Source organism: Phoenix dactylifera, chromosome 1 (genome assembly GCF_009389715.1).
Source record: "Phoenix dactylifera cultivar Barhee BC4 chromosome 1, palm_55x_up_171113_PBpolish2nd_filt_p, whole genome shotgun sequence".
Classification (NCBI taxonomy): domain Eukaryota; kingdom Viridiplantae; phylum Streptophyta; class Magnoliopsida; order Arecales; family Arecaceae; genus Phoenix; species Phoenix dactylifera.
In genome coordinates, this window is record NC_052392.1 from 33,549,349 (window position 1) to 33,571,552 (window position 22,204).

At 35.8% G+C, this 22,204-nt stretch overlaps 1 protein-coding gene across 2 annotated transcripts; it reads right to left on the reverse strand.

The window, feature by feature from the left end:
• Positions 1–130: 130 nt before the first annotated feature.
• LOC103710940 (probable protein S-acyltransferase 17) lies at positions 131–22,022 on the reverse strand. 2 transcript variants are annotated; one of them, XM_008796875.4, is made up of 10 exons: positions 21,434–22,022; positions 18,006–18,099; positions 9,313–9,407; positions 9,129–9,224; positions 8,908–8,980; positions 8,543–8,595; positions 1,079–1,170; positions 938–990; positions 669–794; positions 131–584 (listed from the first exon to the last, which is right to left on the reverse strand). In XM_008796875.4, exons 1-10 carry the CDS (start codon positions 21,580–21,582, stop codon positions 312–314), a joined length of 1,104 nt encoding a protein of 367 aa, XP_008795097.1. In that variant the 5' UTR covers positions 21,583–22,022; the 3' UTR covers positions 131–311. The 2 variants fall into 2 exon arrangements, with proteins under 2 accessions (XP_008795097.1, XP_008795096.1); XM_008796874.4 differs by having other exon boundaries at positions 9,057–9,224; positions 21,434–22,021.
• Between the last annotated feature and the right edge of the window lie 182 nt (positions 22,023–22,204).

The window sequence follows — 22,204 nt, forward strand, 5'->3', positions numbered from 1 at the left end:
AACTGTTAGGATGATAATGAGATGTGAGCGATGCATCCAACCTCCAGAGGATCAAAGTAACAAAAATAGGCTTCCATGAAGCAGGCATTGAACCCAAAACAAAAAATTATTTCACTCCCAGACGCACATCTGCATGAATAATCGGCCAATAATGCTTAAAAACATTGTGCTCTTATAAAGGGCTGGTTTAACAGAGCTAACAACAGAGGCAATAAAAGTAATTTACATTAGATTACAATATTACGCTTTTAAAGTAAAAATACTACATTTTGCACTTTGAAACATGAGAAGTGCAAATTCAGATCACATTCTTATTCTGACTTCCTGCAGAAAAATGACCTCCTCTCTGATAAAGGAAACACAATTTCAAAAAGATTACTTGCTATTCCTTGATCGTACACATTATTCTTCCTGACCACCTCCTCATTTTGCAGAGGGGACCTGCGAAAAAATATCCTCCATTTGCTCTTGGGCGGCTTGCTCTCTCCATTCATTGCGTGTATACTGGCCTTCAGTGCTGCAGCACTGGACTTGGCTTCATTCAGCTTCCTCTTCCAGCTTATGTAGTCTTGCCACTTAAAAGTCTGTTTGTTTAAACATAAAGCACCAAAATATGATCTTCACCAATAATATTTGGGATAAAGCATAGACTATAGAGTGCAGCTAACCTCATTTGTCGTTGTGTTCGTTAGGCAGAGATGAGCATGATATCCAAAAAAGCCAGCCAGTAGCAATGAGACTATGGCTAAAAACATTATCAGAAGTATTTGTGTGTTATAAGCACTCAGCAACCACTGCAAAATTCCAGTATTTTGAAGGAAATCAAGAGAAAAGAAAGCCCTATTTAAAGTGGGGCAAAGAGAGCAATTTTGTAACTCAATTAGAGTTGAGAGGTCTTAATGTGGTGACAAATCTCAATATTTTATTATTTTTTTACCTGGACTATATATGGAAATAAACTGGAGAAAGAATTTTCAACACCATAATAAACTGAAAAAGAAAAAGAAGGGTCATTTCACAGTAAGACATAATGATAAATTAATAAACAAGACAGGTCTGTTCATGAACATTAAATTACCCGTTAAAATGTCTATAATTCTGCGCTCTTTCAATTCACCAACTAGAATAAATCCAAGGACAACTGCTCCATATAAACAAATTAGGAAATGCCTGTCCAGTGTTTTAAAAAAAAAAAAGACAAGAAAATCAATTTACAAACTGATATTATAGCAGTGGCCTTCAGATTAAACTGTAAATGCTTTTATATTCCAAAAACGAAAAATGTGCAAGCAGGACTATTGCTAGAGAACTTTTCACTCATATCTCCATTATATACCACATGTTTATGAAAAACAACTGAGCCAGACATTTTAAAGATAGTTGACCATATATGGGCATGCTGGCATACTTGTCAAGGCATTCGATCTCCTGGAAAAGGCAGAAGTATATATTGAGGCAGAGTTCAGCTAGCAAGGCACAGTTCAGATATTCAGGCTGTTTTGATGATCAGTTAGTAAGGCAGTTCTGCCATAAATGACAGAAACAACTGTGCAAGTTTTTGCAAGATAAGCCAATGAAAAGGCCATCATTCTATATCATCAGTATGTATCTAACATGTTCTAACAAACATCTACCACATTCATATCATGCTGTTAAAACGAAAGAATATTTGATAACTTACAGTGACTTCACTAAGAAGCATCATTGCAAATTTGTAACCCATAGTATGAAAGAATCTGGCTTGTGTTGTGATATTCTCTACACAAAGTTGCGAAAACTCTTATTCTATCATATGAAGTTTTAAAGCCAGTCCAATACACGACACTGAAGATGCATTATTTTGCACATAAAATCCAAATTCCTAATAGCAAATGGAAAGCCTCATGCAAATGCTTGATGAATCCATATACAGAGGCAAGGCTGTTCAAGCCCATATAAGAATAAGGTGTAATACTGTAACACACTAGTATCTTATGATCATTTGAATATGTGAACTAAGGGCATTATAGCAACAATTAGTACGTCAGGATCCTCATGGGACTGAATCTTTTTGCATGGGAATTGCATAAGTTAGTAGGAGCAAAATGTAATTATTAATAAGACCCTGTGTATGAATTAAAAAATTCAGGGGCCAAATTGCTTAGCTACTAAACTATCACTTCATACTGTATATATCATTGACAGCTCATGCTTATCATTATTTACAATAGCTGCCTCGTGCTTACTAATCGGCCACCTAGTTAAGCCTTAGATGAGCACCTCAGGATGGTTGGACACCTCCCGCTTACAAGACATCTATAAATAGGAGGGTGCTGTCCTACTCCTACCATTTGTTGGAACTTTAGAAAATTGCATCTATAGAATAAACAATTAGTGGAGAAAAAGGAAGTAAGGAACAACAATCAGCTAGGACAAAGGAGATAATTGTAGTGTTTAGTTTGAAAACTAAGTGCTTGGTTTTGGTCTGCTAATTTTAGACTTTTTGTTTCCTCAACATTTTAGGCTACAGTCAGTTCAAAAGGTTGTCTTTTTGACATTGGACCACAGGGCTGCAATAACCCGATAATTTTTTCGGATCTTGATTTTTCTGACCTAACTAATTGGCTAACTAGGTAGGGTCGATCAGGCCCATGAAATTTTTTTTTGATGCAGTAGGTCATTCGAGCCATCTCAGGTCAAGCATGACTCAGACCCTACCCACAGATTTTTTTGACTGAGCAAAGTTCGTCATCTCGGTACTGGATCTCGTACCAGTGCCACTCTAGCACTGTATTAGTACCGTATGATACGGAGTGTTTTAAGCATACCGAATGTCGGAATACCTCCCATATCACGTACTAATACCGAAACGGTACGGTACGCACCGTACCGCCCAATTTGAGCCGGTACAGGGAACTATTTGCTCGGTTCTCATCATTTCTATAGTTCAGGTCAAGCATTTAGCTATCCCTTTATAGCCAAAAATATACTAATTAATAATCAAATATAGAATCACTAAAACTTTAAAAAAAAAAAATAAAAGAATTCCTTTTTGAGAATATAAAGGTTATTTACCACCTCTTGGGTTTAAACTTAAGACCTCTCTTTTGGAGAGGAAGGTATCAACTAGCTGATCTAACATCTGTTGGTAAAGAAATGCCAAACTAAACATTAATTTTCATTCAATTTGATCCAAGCAAATGATTGCTTTTAAGGTACAAGTTTAGAAACTATAATTTTAAAGCAAAATACTTGATATACTTGAAAATGTTGAGTCAAAATCTACGGAAACAAACAATTAATGTTTGAATAAGTGAGGACTTTGTATTGATGGGATGAACAAAGAATAATTAGCTTAGTATTCAACAAACTGGGAACGAGGGGTTTTATACGATACAGATTTTTGGGGGAGGCCAAATCAGGTCCTTCAGATTGGGCATTTTTCTGACCCAAATTGAACTAGAATGATATACGAGCCGGGTCCAGTCAGGTTGGTTTAGGAATTACAAAACCTAGACCCTACCCGATTTCAAGTCAGAACAATTTTTGACTTCGACCTGATTGCGAATCTTCAAAATGGGATTGTGTGAGGCCTAATTGGGCGGGACAGGTCAACTCACGGGTCGATTCCGCCGATTTGCAACTCTAGAATTGGAATGCTTGATGGATTTCAAACATAGTAAGTTGTTTGGTTACATGTGAATGAAATACTATTGATTCTAGTTGAAGTGATCATAGTTCATGATTTTGCTAAGCTATTCTCTTTTATTACTCCTGTGATAAATTCACATTATAAACATCGCCTTTGAGTTTGGAGTATTTATTTAACTTATCAGCTTATTAATGCCATGATGAACCATTTACTTTGAATCTGTGTCGCTGCATCGAGAAATTGCTCTTGATCATACTTATTCATGCAAAGTGCTTATTAAATAGCCTATTGTTTAAGAGTGAAAATCTTAAGTTTATCAAATGAAAATGAACCCTCAATCAGTGACTGAACCCTTAACCAGCAAGTATAATAGTTTATTTCAGTGAACCCCTAACTAGCAGGTGTAATAGTTGGTCTTAGTGAGAACTGACCAACAAGTATAGAAGTTGGTGTCAGTAAACCCTCAACCAATAGGTATAATAGTTGGTTAAATTGAATCCTTTGCTAATGGGCCTACTGATTAGGTGAACCCTTGACCAATGAGTATAATAGTTGGTTACTGACCAGTTGCTATTACTTTGATTTTAAGTGATTTATAGTCTCAGTGTTTTCAAAAATAAATTTTTCAGCTATACGGTTAAAGGTACCTGTCTTGATTTCTAACATTCATGAAGTTTCATAATCCTTTTAAGATAATTTTCAGAATTATTTAAGTCTCAATAACCATCGATCCTTATTGCTTTATTATTCTATTTTCCTAGTCTTAGTGTTTTCAAAAATAAATTTTTCAGCTATGCGGTTAAAGGTACCTGTCTTGATTTTTAACATTCATTAAGTTTCATAATCCTTTTAAGATAATTTTCAGAATTATTCAAGTCTCAATAACCATCGATCTTTATTGCTTTATTATTCTATTTTTCTTGATTGTGAATTGGTAACTATATTTGGCCACTTACTAGACTGCATAGCTCATATTTCTGTTTATTATATTGTAGAGCGAGGGACGTGGTGGCTCAGACTACTAGCCAATTTGAGGTAATTTTGTTGTGTATAGTGAGACTGCCACTTTAGAAGAGGGACTTAAAGACAATCAAATTAAGTGAACTTTATTTTAATTCCAGAGCTATGAACTGTGCATTTTAAAAAATGAGATATAGCTTGCTTAATTGGTACAAATGGCCATTTGTCTTATAGTTATGTAATTTGAAGTTAAATTTGAAAATTATGTGCTTCTGCCACGATTAATTGAATAGAATTTCCAACCATTGATCCACCATAATTGTTGTTAGAGATCACAACCAAGATCAACTTTGTCAGTATAGCATTGCTAAGCCAAGATGATTAATAAATTTTACAAAATTAAAAAACCACAAGAATAGTCTATAGCAAGGTTTGCAATCTTGGTACCAGACTGTATGCTAGTACCATATTAGTACAGTGTCGGTATGCCTGGTACCGGGGTCAGTTTGGCATCGCAAAACTTAGTACACCTCCGTACTATCGGTTTGGTACAGATATGGTACAGTAGGCCTGGTATGAGGCGATGCACACTGATATGACAAACCTTGGTCTGTAGCACTAAACTATGCCTTGTGTAGATTGAGAGGACATAACTACCAACCACCTTAATCTAGATCATTTAGAGGCCAAGGGTATGTTTAATTAGAAGGAATTGCCTAGAAGTGCAAGCATGTCCACTTTCTTGAAACAACTTGGTCCACCCCTACAAAAGTTCAGCAACTTTGAGGAAGTCAAAGCTTGAGCATGGCTGTCAAAATGCCTAGGCAGCCTAAGTAGTGCCCCTTAAAATGCCTATGTGGGATGCCTAGGAAGCTAGGCTGGAGCTAAAGAAACAGAATTAATATTACAGTCTTGTATAATCAAATAATTACAAATACAAAAATTTGATTCATAAAGACTCATAAGAAACATCATATATATAAATGATAGGTCATTAATTATTTAACTATTCATAATAAGATTTAGAATTAAATAATATTTCAAGAACATGTTACAAACACCAAAAATAATTAAGAGAAGGCATATCCATGGACGGTTGCCATTAGATGGATGAGGGAACACCAAAATGGATGGCTGTGATCCAGAAAACTAGTCTTTGAAGTACTTCTGACAAACACAGTCCAAGACTAATTAAATATACCCCAAGCTTACTATAGTAAATAAAATCTACAATATATATGAAGAAAGATGGATGGAATAAAGTATAACTGGGCAGCAGCCTTGCAAAAAAGAGGCCTCTAAATGGTTAGGGCACCCAGCTAGGCACCAACCTAGGTGCCTGAGTGGCCACCTCACTTAGTGGCCCGGAAAGTGCTAGGCACCCATGTAATGGGGTTGCCACTTGCCTAGGTTCCTATATGCCTGCCTATGTCAACCTTGAGCTTGTGCTTAGCAGTGCAACCAAAAATGCGAAGGTGACAACTTTTGCTAGAACCCAAGGTTGGGCTTGCCACTTCCAACAAAACACACCCTAAAAAAATTTGGAACTCTTTCTTGAAGGAGTTCATGTCATCATGTGCTTCTTATGTTTATTTATCAAGCTTCATAGCAATGTTAAGTACAGTTTTGGTACACATATTAGTCAAGTACCATATTGATATGGTATCGATTCGCAGTACATTACACCATACTAGCTGGCATCAATAGAATAAAAATGATTTTTATTCTATTTTATTATTTCATAGTCTTTTAGCGTTGTTTTCCAGTTTTAGTTGTTTTTTAGAGTTCTAGGTCCTAGAACATATAAAAATACTTAGAATATAGGATTTGTTAGTTAAAGCTAAACATGGTATGATTTTAAAAAATCAAAAAAAAAACTCACTTGATCCTCCCCCACCACTATTTATTGCTTCCACTACTTTCAAAGAAGAAAGGAAAAAAGGTCTATGTCCCTTTTCATTCTACATCGATTGGTACAAAGCAATACTAATTTGAACTACTTAGATCTGGTTCGGCCATATAAATAACAGTTTTCATGCTAATGCCTCACCTGCTGACTACAGTATGCTCCATATCACCCAATTCATGCCAGTACTTAAAACACTGCTTTACATATTCCAATTGTAGGCAAAAGGCTTTAGGAGACAATTGGGTCAAGAATATTATAAAACAAATAACAGCAAGATCAGTAAAGTAAGATACTGAGATGAGCTTTCTATCTAGGCTATCGATGAAGGTTAGGCAAGCAAGACAATGAAAATAGAGTTCCTTATCATGGATGGACAAATTGGATCTATCTTGAACACAACCTAAAAATTTATGTAATAGGCTTTATGTGGATTCTTGCTTGGTAACCCAAGTTTGGAAGGTGTGGATGGTACTCTCAGCAATCACCTTATAGTTATCTTAATGACCACTTAATATACGTAGGTCCGGAAGAGTTGCACGAAGGGAAATTTTGACACTTACACAAGCTTGGCAATAACATGTGCCACTTTTGATCTCTACAGACTGTAGAAAAGACTCACTTTTCATTACTCACACTTGAAAAAAATTGTCCATGGAAATTTGCCAATATCTTTGACACATAGGGAGATACGTCGATCAATGTAATCAATACAATTGTGTAGTCATAGTAAGCAATGTAGCCAATATGCTGGCTAAGGCAGAGGAAATTTTCCTCCCTACAATTTGTGCCTCCATAGCCTTGATGTCTCCCAATCAAAAAATAATTATCACCACTCAACAGAAAAGACACAAGGTTTACTCAGCTCTAACATATTTTACAAAATAATCAAACAATTAAACATCACATAGCATGAAAGAGTTCATCCCCTAGATTGCCTATGAATCAAGGTTTCAAAACTTAGAGCTTATCAGCCAAGGACGAGCCAGGAGTTGGTATCTAGATCCCTCAGGATGAAACCATAAGCAAACTGACTAAACCAACCCCCTGCAGGCCCCAATTAACCCTGTACCGTTCAGTGGCAAGCTTGAAGGTGCTTTGACACCCTTTTTTCATGTATATTCTAGTACCTGCTGGTACATAAGGTATGTGCCCTGGTACATGTCATACCAGCCACTGCAGGATGCAGTGCACTGCAAGATTTGAAACCTTGGTTGTAAAATCACAGAAGGAAAATATAGTATTGGTGGGCCAATGAATTTGTGCTTCATGAAAAAATCTATTTGTGCAATACTAATGATTAATGAAGCTTGACATTTTGCTGCTAAAATTAAAGATGCAGAAACCGTGACTTGCATATAAACAAACCTGTATGCTCCAAGACTCAATTAAATGCAACTTGCCCATGCCTCCTATTGTCGTACGGAGTTAATCCAGTCAGACAATCACATCAATTGTAGAGCCAACAATTGACAATTTAAATCCAGCACTAAATGTTGAGGGACTGTATTATAATGCAACCTAGAACAATGGCAGTTTTACATTTTCTGATTTGCATGTCATATGGATAAAGTATATAGAAATTATTCCTCTACTTTGCAAACTGAAACTAGCCCACATAGTCCCAGCATGGATAATGTTATACATATAAGAGAACATAAACTGCTCACACCAATGTTACAGGATGTAAATAAAGAAAGAAGATGGCTTGTGAAATCAAGGTTAAGTAATAGAAGCAAGACAATGCTCAGGAGCTAGTGCTAGAGCAAGAATCTATGATGCAAGAAACTCCAATAACACCTGGGGAAAACTCCCGATGTACATGAGTTTTTTGTTTAGCATATGCAGACACACTAAGGTTCAACGTATCATGGGTATCTCATAATGAAAAATATTAATAATGAAGAGTAAAGTGATCCTTTTCTCAAAAATTACAAGTGATCCAAAATTATTTGTGATGGGAATATCAAGATTTAAAACATTCAATATCAGCTTCTGTCAATACTTACCGATAAAAAATCATAAAAAAGAAAACATACACTCACCAGAGCAGAAAAGCCAAGAAGTACCGGGTATTTTTCTCCCCGATGCAATTGTTCTGCAATTTAGAAAAAAAAAAGAAAATGAATTCAGTTTGTACAACTCGAGGTACGCCATCTCGGTACCGAACTCCGTACTGGTACCATCCTATCACTGTGTCGGTATGTTTGGTATGGGGGCCAATTCAACGTATCAGGTGTCGGTACGCCCTACCTACCATGTACCAGTACCAAATCGATACGGTACAGTATGCCCCATACTACTTGGTTTGGTACAGTATGGCGTACTATGGTACAACTACTCCCAGTAGTTGCTCTGACACCATTTGAAAAACAACTACGATGAATAGAAGCCACAAAGTAAAACCCACCATCCATCCACAATGATGGTCAAATCGTGCAACACATCGATCACATATGCTACAGTGCTTAGATCTTGCAGGCCTGCACTGAAGTGCAACTCCAATCAGATAATTAGAATGCAGAGGAGCAACATGCATTATATAACGTAACCACACACTTTGAAATCTTGCACGTTGAACATTCTTTTTCCACATATAAGATATTGTCATAAGGATAGGCAGAGATGTACTGAGAAACATTCTCAGCTGTCACAGTTCCTGGATCAGAAAAGCTAGTCAATAGAAAGAGAATAACTCCCACCCCAACTGCCAACATGCTTGTGTACCTGAAAGATGAGATAGTGTGATTCAGGACAGGCTGGAACAACATGGCACTTTGGTTGCACAAGGTAATGAACATTTTTTCAAGATTACCTGTGCAATTCACTAACATAATAACCAGGAATATATCCGAAAGATGACTTTACAATGACAAAGTACGTTACTCCAAGTATGCTGAGGTAAAGCAGCTGCAATAGATCACATAAATGATCACTATGTAGGAAACAAATAGCAGGAGGGAAAGAAATCACGCACGTACCATTTCAAGTAACAGAAAGCGACAGAAATGAGAGAGTTATGTAGCAGAGCCTACACTTGCACTTCTAAGTTATAGTTTATTTAGGGCCTTTAAAAATAGATGATTACATATATTTTGTAACTTGCTGAAACTTCAAGATGATATCTGTTTAGATGGATATATATACTAATCTACAGCCATTTGGATTCTGTTTCCAATGCAAATCATCCAAAAACTTGAATCATCAGATAGAAGAACACAGCAATGTTGGATGATCTATGAATAAGAAAAGTTCCATGCTCAATTATGCAATTGCAAAATCACATCTACATATCCATAACAGATATTTACAAAAAGCATAACTTACCTGAGACTCGGTTCAAAGTAAAAAGTAAAAGGCTAAAGCATATTATTTATCAAAACAAGATCCAGATCTGTATTAACCTATCAAAAAAAAACAAGAAAAAGAAACATATACAGATCTATCCATTTTGTCAAGTGAATAGAGAAACTGGTCAACGTAAAACAATATAATTATTGTTAACATCTTGTCACTTTTCAGGACAGCTTATTGTGGAACATTTCTTTTGATTTTGATTTTATGCTTTCAAATACTACCCATCTCCAGGATTCCCGGCATTTGCAAGGTTTACTTCATTTCTTGCATACTCGTGTATGAATGTGCTTGAGTTTTTGACAAGCTTCTGAGACAAATTTTGGTTAAGAATTTTTGACAGGTTCCTTCAACTTAAGATTGCAGGACATGCAGTCGGCCTTTTACTGTAACTTAAAAGTGCTGAATGATGCCGTCTCTCCTTGTCAAACTAACGGTAAGAAGCATCCAGGGCAATGATTTAGTTGAGTACATGGTCTTCTAAGAAGCCTTAAACTCAGCATTGTCTGCCTACACTTGCATCAGAATTAGGTCCAAATTTCGGAGTCAGAAATAAACATATTTTGTATATGTTAAAATGATTTGAAGTTTGAACATCTATATAAATTATGACTTGGAGACTTGAACAATTGGATTGGTATCACTGTTCCTAAACTGTTAAAATATGCAAACATTCTCTACAATCTCCACATGCGGTCATAGAGAACTTGGATGTAGTGGACATATTCACTGCTAACTTTTCTAATGAATATTTCTGTAACGGCAGCAGAGGTAATTTTGCTGAATTTAGAAGGTAACTGTTTCTCCAAAGCTATTATATTCACTTCAAGTTAACCTATGGATACAACTTTTCTTCTCAAGATTATTTTAGGAAACTATATATTTCAGAGGATAATTTTTTCCATCAAACCAATGATGTAGTAGGATCCAGCTAATTTGCAAAATTTCATCCATTCTTCATACATTTTGCAAGTTGTGTAAGATAAAATAATGCATAAACATGAAAAGGTGCTCGCACTACATGAACTATTCAAACAAGGTCTCACAAATTACTTGCAGTAAGCTAAATCTATTTAAGTTACATGGGCTAAAAGAAGGGGAAAAAGGTCACATGATGACATTATTGGTCTAAATAGAACTTTGGAAAAAAAAGGCCGCCCACAGGACAAGGCTCCCACCATTAGCAGGGTCTGGGGAAAGTTAGATATACACAGCCTTATCCTCCCATGCAGAGGTTGTTTCCATATTTCGAATCTATGAACTCTAAGTCATAATGCAGTAACTCTACCATTGCCCCAAGGCTCACCCTCATTCTTGGAGTACATAGTACTTGTTGCCATAAAAATACGCAAGTAGAACCATAGGTACAAAGATCTGAATTTTAGGCTGAAATTATGAAACCAAAACTAAAATGTCTTAGTTTTGGATGCAACTGATCCAAAACTAGGACTAGCATTGGAGTTTACCAAAGCTCATTGATAAGGTCAAATCTTATATTTTCATGAAAACTTATACTACTTATTATAATCAAGGTTCGTTGGACTGGACCTAGAGGTTGTACTGGCCAACAGCCGGTTTGGTATGGTATCAGTACATATTGGCACTGATCTGAGGTGTAACAAACTAGGAGGACGGAGAACGAGAGGGGGAGGGGAGAGGGAGAGGGAGAGGGAGAAGGAGAGGGGGGAAGAGAGAGAAAGAAGGATGGAGGGAGAGAGGAGGGAGGGAGGGAGAGATGCGGGGCTTACCTCATCAATGTTGCTGGATTGCGGATGGAAGTGATCTCAATGAGGGAGGACGACACGGCAACGAATAGATCTCAACAAGGGATGACAATGAACGAACAGGCAGGAGCTCGGAGAGGAGAAGAGCAGAGGAGAGGAAACCCTAGGTTTAGGAGGGGAAAGAGGCCAAATGAGAGAGAGAGAGAGGGGCCTTTTATAAGCCAAACCATACTGGACGGCCAAACCATCCCGACTTCCTGTTCGTTTGGTTTAGGCCGAATCATCCGGTTCAAGTCGACTGAACAAGCACTGATTGCCATCTTTTCATTTCTTAAAATTCTCACAAACAGTTTCTCTAATATTAGAAAATTAAATGTTTGCTATTTTTTAAAAGATCTTGCAACATTAAATCCCAAAGAGATTTAGGAAAAATAACATTTTTTTGAAGTTGGGCTATCGTATAGATCAAAGCAAGCTACATCGTACCATCCGAATCGGATGGTACGGGATGTACTATACCATTTCGAGGTCGAAAGGGGACAATTTGGCCACCCATGCACACCCTTTTAAAAAAAAAATTTGAAATAGCCCAAATCTAGGCCATTTAAATGAATTTCAGCTCGGAATTTTGCTGAAATCTAGAAATGCAGCTCCTCCACACTTCTTCTACGTATTTTTTTATTTTGAGACGAAAAATTGGCCAAAAATTATGTTAATTTTTTGTTTTTCGGTATCATTTAACGGTATGTTGTAGATCTAGGAAAGATCTACATTATGACATCAAGATCATAATTTGTTATTCATTCTATAATTTTTAAGTAAAAATAAATTTTCGGATTAAAAAAAATTAAAAATAATATAAAATTTAAGAGATCACTGGAAAATCAGAATCATGTTTAGGGGTATAAATCCTACTCCCTATAAAAATTTCATGTCATTTCATTCAAGTTTGGGCTTGATCGCATGAATAATAATATAGGTCCAAATTTGAATAAAATCCACAAAAAAGTGGTCTTCCATGCATGACCACAGGTTGAAAAATATATATATCTATATAGCATCCAAGATGGGATGCTACATCGATCTAATCTCAAAATATTTTTTTTGTATTTAATAATTATTTTTTAAAAAAATAATACAAAAATTATGAAAAATATGATACCATATATAAGTAATTCAGAAATATTTTCTGAAGTTAAAAAAATATTTCACGACACATTGAAATTTCACTATTTTCAAAAAATAATTAAATAACAATAAGTTGAGACAATAATTTGTGCACCGTCCATAGTATGCCGTACCAGCCTAAATTGGGCGGTACAGAGCATACCATACCATACTGATTCGATACCGATATTCGGTATGGGTGGCGTACCGACATTCGGTATGCCAAAAAAATTCCGTACCATATCTTACTGATACTATGCTAATGTGGCATCGGTACGGAGTTCGGTACCAAAACGGCGAACCTTGACACCATCCCTATCTTTGTTCTGCATTTTTCTGAATTAAAATAAAATATCTAGATATTTTTTAACTAATTAAATAATTTTTTACTTAAATATTGAATTATTGCAAAAAATTAATTAAAATTATTTAATTAGTTAAAAAAAATATCTATATATTTTATTTTAATTCAGAAAAATGCAGAACAAAGATAGGGATGGTGTCAATTTATATCAATTGATATAAAAATGTTTGACATGCGTCAGTTTACTTATAGGAATGGATCCATCTAGGAGGAAGAAGAAAGAGGCGGAGTGTGATCTTGGTTGGAATCATGATGCCATGCTCTCAAGTTGGCACTACTGGAGGTGTAAGTGGTGCGACACCAAGTTCAAAGAGAGTAAGGTAACCAGGTTAAAGCAACATCTTGCAGATGGTTACCCCGATGTATCAATGTGCCAAAAATGCCATAAGAAGGTTCGGCAACTGATAAAAAAGCACTCGCTGATTTCAAACCAGCAAAAAAAAGGATTGCCCAAAAAAGGGCGGAGTAGATTATCGGGTAGCAGAGCCAACTTTCTATCACTCTAAGATGTCAGAGGAGGGCTCCATCCAAATGACGAGAAGGCACAAATCGAAGCTACTATCCAAGCAAGCCTGAATGATTAGTGGCAGCAGAAAGAGGTGGCCAAGCATAGAGCTCGATTTAGGCCCTCACAGTATGAGTTAGGCTCTAGTTCTAGGATCCATGGGGAAGAGCTAAAGTTTAGGACGGTCTCCTTAGTCAAGAAGGCCGTCAGCAAAGGTGGGAGAAGCATGGCATCTATGCTGGGAGCGCTCGGTAGCAAGGGCCACAAGAAGTCCTTCTCTAGAGAGATACCACTAGGGGCCACTATCCAAGATCTTGATCCACATGTTTTTCCCAGTAAGGATGCGAAGCAACAGAGGATTGATACCATGCTGGTGAAGAATAAGAAGAAAGACATGTAAATAGAGAATTGGGATGAGCCCTTGGATACGAAGACAACTCCAACATCTACAAGAGACGTCGCCGTTCCACGAGATTTTAAATATCAGTATATATATAAATTAACTTTATATTCTGTATTTCATTCTTTTTTATAAATATAATTATTTATGTACTTTAATTACATTTATCATTGAAATTATAGTCATTTTATAAACAAAAAGCATGAAAAAAGGAAACAACACATGAAAGAACATCAAAAAACCTCAAAACATCAAATTAATGTTTAAACCACTCAAAATCTTCATAAAAAACATTAAATATCAAAAAGCTTCATAAAATATCATTAAATGTCAAAAAACAAAAAAAATAAAAAATTGCATGCTGGTTCGGAACCAGCATGCTTGGCCGTATTGAGTGTCAATGAGTACCTAACCGGTACCGTACCAAACGGGTGGCTGACCGGTATGAAGAGCGGTACTGGTACAGCCTGCCTTAGATCAAAATATTTTTTTGTCATATATTATATCGCAATCAAAAAGCAAAATGATATATTATGCTAAACATATCTATAACATTTTATTAAAAACACAAATTTTGATTGTTGCAATGAGAAACCCTGACACAAGACATTTAAGGATTGTAGACAATTCTAATTATTTCAAAGAAAAATGCTCTGATTTATTTTCTTGACATATTCTATTTATCTTTTTTTTCCTTATTTTAATCGACATTTCTTGTTTTATATATTTGTAATCTGGAATTAATGAACTGGAATAAAACCATCAAAATTTATTAGGTTTAGATAAAATTGAAATTGGAACCAAAATGTCAAACCTTGGTGAGTACTAAGAAGTCTAATAGACTGGACAAATAAGTGATTATCCAAGAAATATCTTTGATATGGCATGCACAACCAGCATCAATAACATCACCCTTAAAAAGTTCAGGGCTTTTCAAAGCAAACCATATGTTGGGAAGGAAAGAGGAAAACAATTCTTCATTATTACAGATCATCCATTAACTTCTATAGCTTGTCCAAACTTTGTTGATTCTGTTTTGCCTTTTACAGTTCAGTCTCCCACAAGAATGGACAAGTTCTTGGACATCATTTAGTCAATTACATACCGTTTTTAATGTCCTGAGTTATAGTGTAACAATTTGAAAGTGTGTCAACTTGTCGACCTGCAAAATAGCACATGCTTATTACAATGTTCTGCAAACATGTATATCCAAGGTGTTCCATGAGCAAAAAAAATTCTGCCAAACTCCATACTAGACATGTTGTATGAGGCTAGTGGAGTGCAGTATTTGGTAACAAATGGACTTTGTGAGAGGACAAGTGAAGAATGACTACAGTTACCTAATTAATATGCTAACGAAGCATCCCAAAATTGTCATTGAACTAGATGATTCAGAGTGATGGACAAGGTTCAGTCTTTCTACCAAAACCAAAATGTTGTGGCTGAATCATATGGGACTTGGCTAAAAATGATCCGAATCTGCCTGGAATATATCATATTTACACTTTACACTGAAAGCCTGAACTCCAGGTTATTTCCTCCCTCTTTTTTTCTAAGCTGAGCTTGCCCAATGAATGAGAAATCAAGCTTTCTGGAAACATTTTCTCTAGAATATATGTTTTGAAAATGTTAAATTGGAATAGATTTGAATGCACATAGACATTCAATTACAAGAAATTTATAGAAATATTGATTTCATTTAAAAAATTAATTGGGATCATGTTTTAAATTTATACAAGCTAAAGACAGTCCAACAGACATTGTTACATTTCCTGAAGTATCACAAAATAATTGAAACTCACAAACTGGGGTATATCTCTATTTTTTGTAGAGATAAAATAAATAATATCATTTCCACACCCACAAATATTATCAATATATAGGATTTGACCAAATAACATATAATAATTTTAAAATGACACCCATCATCCATTGTAATTTGTATTGATTAACTTTTTTTCATGTTTTGTTGCTTGAAATATTTCTAAAAGGTCCTAGGCCATCAAAAGTATAGATGACAAATGAAAGTTTCCAATCAAGCAATATGTTCCGAAATCATATTAAATATAGGTTCTTGTGTGGTTTCTTCCAAACTGCCCAGTTCGGGGCATACCGAACCAAATCAATGTGAAACCGAATTGGTTTGCCAGTTTCAAACTCAGGCAAAACCAGTCCAAATTGGTCCGAACCAAGCAGAACCACCTAGTTCTACTCAATCCAACTCGATTTTAGTTGGTTCTAGGCCCTCCCATGAGTAAAAAGGGGAGAAGACATCTTGATGCGTTTATCCTCTTTTCCTGCTGAGAATGTGAAGAGAAGGATGGGAAGGTTAGCAAAATCAAGAAAGGGATTTCTTTGTGATTTTGAACTTGCAAGGATACGATAGCATATAAGAGACGAGTCCTTCAACATGGTTCAGGATCTAGCATTGCTACAACTGATGATATATAGAGTCCCTAAAAGTCTCTAGATCCTTATCATAGATGGATCTTATTTGTACAATAGCTACAACCAAAGTATGACCCATATGCATATCGTTACTTTGCGGCATCAAATTCGAGTGGCTACTACCCGCCATAGTCTCATCATAAATACATATCAATTTTCATTGTTGGGATCTTCCCTCAAGTGGAATGGCCAGCCCGGTATCAGAGGATCGGTATCAGGGTGGCTATCTGGAAGACCCAGATTGTCGTATGCAGGGGTGGCATAGTATCTAGATTAAAGTCAGGTCCAAGGCCCCGATTACGAATGGAATTCTAACATCCACAAGCAACTCGACACTTCATGAGGGGCTAGATATCGACATGTAGTTTGTAATTCAAATCGATTTGATATACATATTTACAAGCTAAATCTATGCATTGTCTACTTTTATTTATTAAAATTTCATCCATCAAGTAATCATATAGTCTCGGGATTAATATGAAGTAAAATAATAATAAAACAACCTTAAAATAATATTTCAAAAATACATAAACCTTAAAATAACCATAACGACAAAAACGAACTGATATTATAGCGGAACATTTCTACGTGCTGAGTTTCCGTATGGTATGTATCATACCATACCAACTACATACTTGATCGATATGGTACTTGGTACCAAGATTGCGAACCTTGGTTTGTTGATATTATATATTACATTTTCCCACTTTTTTTAAAAATTTTTGACTGGAACTCTAGAAACTTAAATGAAACTAATCAAAAGTTGATAAGAGTACCAAAACCAAAACTTGTTTGGCCCAGTTAAAAGCTAAAACCAAGATTTTGAAGCTTGGCAATGATGATCAACAAAATAAATACAAGCTCAATGCATTTCATATAAATGGCATATAGCTACTTTTCTTCTCTTACAAAAACCCCCACAGCAGGAGAGGATTTTATTAGATCAAAGAGAAGAGGAACACTTGTTCACAAGGGACGTAAGGAGAGATACCTAAAATTTAATGACATGCCCAGAATTGTGATGCATTATAAATTAAATACAGCAAGTCACAAGGTGGATTGTCATCCATGCTAGATTTATAAATTCCCACATGAATTGTGGTGACCCCTCGAATTGTTGCTACCATCTCTCCAGTTCCTATAAATATGACCATGTTGGAACATGCAAGAATTATTTGGTACGAACTAATAAATATATAAGAAGTATAATTTATGGCTTATCTAAAGGACTCTAATTCTTAGTTTCTCATTATATAAATAATAAGCAACGAGGAATGTGCTTGTTAACTTTCATCTCTTTCTCCACTAAACTATATGCTTTAATAATTATTTTTTGATAAACTCCTCCATTTTATTACAGTATTGCTTTAGTTTTTTCATGTTCATATTCTTCCCAAGGTAAATATAGATTATTATTACTTGCCTGGAACCAGAAAAGATCACTAGCTTGGCAAAAAGATATATGACGAAAAATTTAAAAGATCAATGACATCATGCAATTTCATCTAACAAAAGAAAGAATAAAAATAAGGTAAATTTATGATACCTGTAAGATTGGATTTGGCCGCCCACACAAATAATGCTCAACTGCGAGGAAGCAATTTCTGCCTCTAGAACCAAATATGACTGCCACAAATCTTCTGCAGCAATGTAAAGATGATGTTGTGACCAATAAAAACAGAAAAGAGAATACACAAACTTTAACCAAAAATAGGATGATGTCAATTATAATCGATAGTAATAGTTCAATATTTAGACATCAATGTTCAATTTGAACTTATTGCTATTGTATCTCACTGAACATTGAACAACCACTCCTCTCACCGCCCCTCTCCATGCATCTCCGTTTCCCACTTAGCTTTTTCTTCTACGGTTCTTGTTTCATTTCTTGAAGTGATAACAAAGAGAATTTTAACCTTAAGACAACTAATCTATGCAACAGCATAATAAAAAATGATGAACAGATATTTTTTCAAATGTTGATACAGGAAGAAAAATTATTGAGCAAGCAACAACTGAAGGGGAAAGGCATTACATAACTATGAAAATAACGTGTTGCAAGTTCCAGAAAATGTATCAAATAGATGAAAATGTATTTCTTATAAGAAGTGTACTAGTTAATAAAGCATAACATAAGAAATATGAACTTGATGACGGTAGCATTCAGCACATTTGATTCATGTGATTGATAGGAGTGGAAGAAAAACTCGTGGGATGGATGAAGGCCCCTTATAGAAATACAATTATCAGGACTAGGGTTTCCACCATTAGATTTTTTTATTTTTTATTTTGAAAAAAAAGGCATGTTTTCATTTCTTCTACAATGCCAATAATTATATAGAGAAAAAAGAATCAAAAGATCTTAGTAGCGTAGAACTCCTGGTTGGAGTAATATACCCATTTCATCGACCCCCAAATACTTGTACCTACTCCAGCTCTTAAGTGTTTTCTTCCTTTGAGTGCTTTTAAAATACGCACTTCCCTCACCTACACCACTACCAGCTCCTGATTGCAGCAACTAAGAAGGATGTATTCACTAAAGAAGGGGGTATGTTATGGAGACTTCACTTCAGTAGTCTCATTCACCCAAGGCTCTTACATTTTATAAAGTTGAGACTCATGAATGCTCCAAACTTGGAATCAAAGCCTAGTATTATTAGGTATTATAGAAAGTTAAAGGCCTATAATATATAATTCAGCATGACCGACACAAATTAGTGTGAGTAGTTGCAGTTTCCATTCAGAAAGAATGTTAAAGGAACACAGCACTCATTATTTTGTTTTGCTTCTCGAAATGCGCATACAAACTCTCAATTTTTTTAAATAAGAAAAATGGTTCATAAAATAGCTTTCGTGTGAAGGGTGACAATAAATTATATACTGAAACATTCACATAGTTCTTATTTGATTTACAAAAATACAATTCCTATTAACATTGTGAGAAAAATCCTTAGTGATTCTCAAGAAAGTTTTGGGCCATGTGTATCAAACCCACTTCATATATATCTTGAAGTTCGATTGCATATTAAGGAATCATTTAGGAATCACCAGTGAGCTTTTATATATCCAATGTCGACTTCAATAACATAAGTTTGTTATTCTGGTTTCGAGTCTGACTAGAAAACTCACAATATGGTTCCTAGGCCATAAATCACGGTGCTACGTATGCTTCCAACCATTTAACAGAATATTGTGTGTTTGTGTATATGCTCATATGAAAAGAAAAGGAAAACACCATCTCACTAGTCCCTTTCTTCTTCATATCTCTGCCTCACCAAATCGTGGAATCTGATCCTTTTTTTTATTTTAGGCTATGCTTTCTAGGAACAACAAGTGTTAATGTTACGAAGTTATTTTAAGAAAAAATTGCACTGGATTTTGACATGAGTATTTAGAAATGGTCTGACACTCTAAGCACTATTTCATATTAAGTTATTACATAGTTTCGCTGAATGTTGTGTTACTCGGATTAACTTGAAAAGAAAAATTGATTCTTTGTGTATCTTCAAATCCTTGTTTGATCGTTTTTGAATCAGATAATACATCAGTTCCCTTAATAGAGATGGTAAGTGAGTGTGCAGGAAAACAGTCCTTCCAATGCAAGTTATCAATAGATCAAGTATGGAGACCAGGAAGCACCAACACCAATCCTTTAACCAACACATATAAAAATTCATGTTTTTTATTTTTTTGCAAATTTACTTCTCATCTGAACAGGACCCAGAATGATTTATTTTCTTATCTGAGTATTTTATAGATAACATGTAGTACCAAAGTCACTACTAGGGCTCCACAAGACATTTCTAGCAAAAATCGAGGATGATTTCTGATTTTTTTTATAAAGTACTAAACTAAGAATTCTATCTAATCTTTGGATTAATAATAATAATAATAATAAGAAGAAGAAGAAAAGAAGACGATGAATAACAATACCAATAACAACAACTACTACTACAATAAAGACAAGAAGTTATCCATACATTAATATATCTATGACAAGGGCTATAGCTCAGTTAGGAAGAGCATCTCGTTTACAAGTGCGCCAATGCTTTTCAAGGGAGCCCATTATGCAATAAATATAATTGATCTTATTGACAAATCGATTTCTTACTCTATAGATTTGAGGGAAAAAGAGAACATTAGCCTGGCAAATATTGGGTTCGATCCGATTCTGGTGGGAATTCAGATGCCAAATGAAATAGAACCAACCATTGATTTGACGATGCAACCAATTGAAACCGTTGTAGGGGAGGAAAATCAATATATTGCTTATGTAGCTTATCCTTTAGACCTTTTTGAAGAAGGTTCTGTTACTAACATGTTTACTTCCATTGTGGGTAATGTATTTGGTTTCAAAGCCCTACGAGCTCTACGTCTGGAGGATCTGCGAATTCCCACTTCTTATTCCAAAACTTTCCAAGGCCCGCCTCATGGCATCCAAGTTGAAAGAGATAAGTTGAACAAGTATGGTCGGCCTCTATTGGGATGTACTATTAAACCAAAATTGGGATTATCCGCAAAGAACTACGGTAGCTACTAGTCCAGTGTATTTGCTTCTTTATCTTGCAGCAATTTTAACAGCCATATAATTACTTATGATGATTCCTGTGGATTCTTTATGCGAGTGATCCTTAGTTCCAAAGTAAAACCTCGAATAATTTGATACTTTTCTGCTATATTTCGCCTCAAACAATTCATCCAAACACCTTGATGGGGTATAACTGTCTTAGAATTCAGAAAAACGGAAAGAGATACCTAATTGCTTCTACCACGCGCATAGCTTACACGGCATACCATGCCTAATTCTTGCAATCCAAGATAATCATTTCAACATATATTTTGTGTTCAATTTATCCCTGAGTCTCTACCACCACATTGTTACGAACGTATTAATTAGTAAAGATCCAAATGTTCCATTCACGACGACAGCCAAATTGAAAAAGAATTTGAGAGAAAGAGAGATTTGGATCTCACAGGAAGTAGTCGTAGGCGCCAAAGGTGATGAAGTAATGGATGCGCTCGATGAAGGTGCCCTGGAAGATGGGCCAGTGCCCGCAGAGCAAGGAGACTACCACCAGGAGAGTCACCAACCCGTGCACCACCAGAAGCCACTGAATCTCCATCCCTCCTCCTCCTTCTTCTCCTTATTCCTCTTCTCTCTATCTATTCCACCGCTCTCGCCAAATCCAAATCCAAATCCTTCTTCTCCTGCCCGTTCGATCACGATCTCATCCCTGAGAGCGAGAAATGCTATGAAATCAAATGATGAAAATAATCCGGCCCGACTCTCCGCATGAATCCTCTACGTCAACGGATGGAGGCCTCTTTTAGTAATCAAATCGGGGACTGAGATGGGTATATGGTTGTGGAATAGGTAGAGAAATATCTCCAACTTCTTGCCAAACATCAGAAGACTGGAGCTTATACCATGGCGCTTGAAATCCCCACACGGAATAATATTCCCCTTACTCCGAATCCTCCACTTACCATTCAACCCAACACAAAACACGCCTATACCTGGATTTCCCTTTCCCCAGTTATTCTGCAATCAAACACCTTCTTAATGCCTAAAACCATCTTCAGTTGTTTTAATACACAGTGATTCATTTTAGCTAATGGACTGTGGATCCAGTTTGATATGATTAGATTTTCAGTTTGAGCACCTCGCTCTCTACTCGAGCTCGATTTGAATCCAAGTTCAACTTAGTTTGGCTGGGCTTGAGTCAAGTTTGAGTTGCTCGAACA

What these genes read in the sequence shown, in the direction of transcription:
- LOC103710940 (XM_008796874.4), bottom strand. Translation starts at nt 21,582, where the DNA reads ATGGAGATTCAGTGGCTTCTGGTGGTGCACGGGTTGGTGACTCTCCTG. An exon ending in TTCTTGGCTTTTCTGCTCTG is followed by an intron (nt 1,171 to 8,542) that starts GTGAGTGTATGT and finishes AACACTGGACAG; the next exon opens with GCATTTCCTAATTTGTTTAT. An exon ending in TATTTCCATATATAGTCCAG is followed by an intron (nt 795 to 937) that starts GTAAAAAAATAA and finishes GGAATTTTGCAG; the next exon opens with TGGTTGCTGAGTGCTTATAA.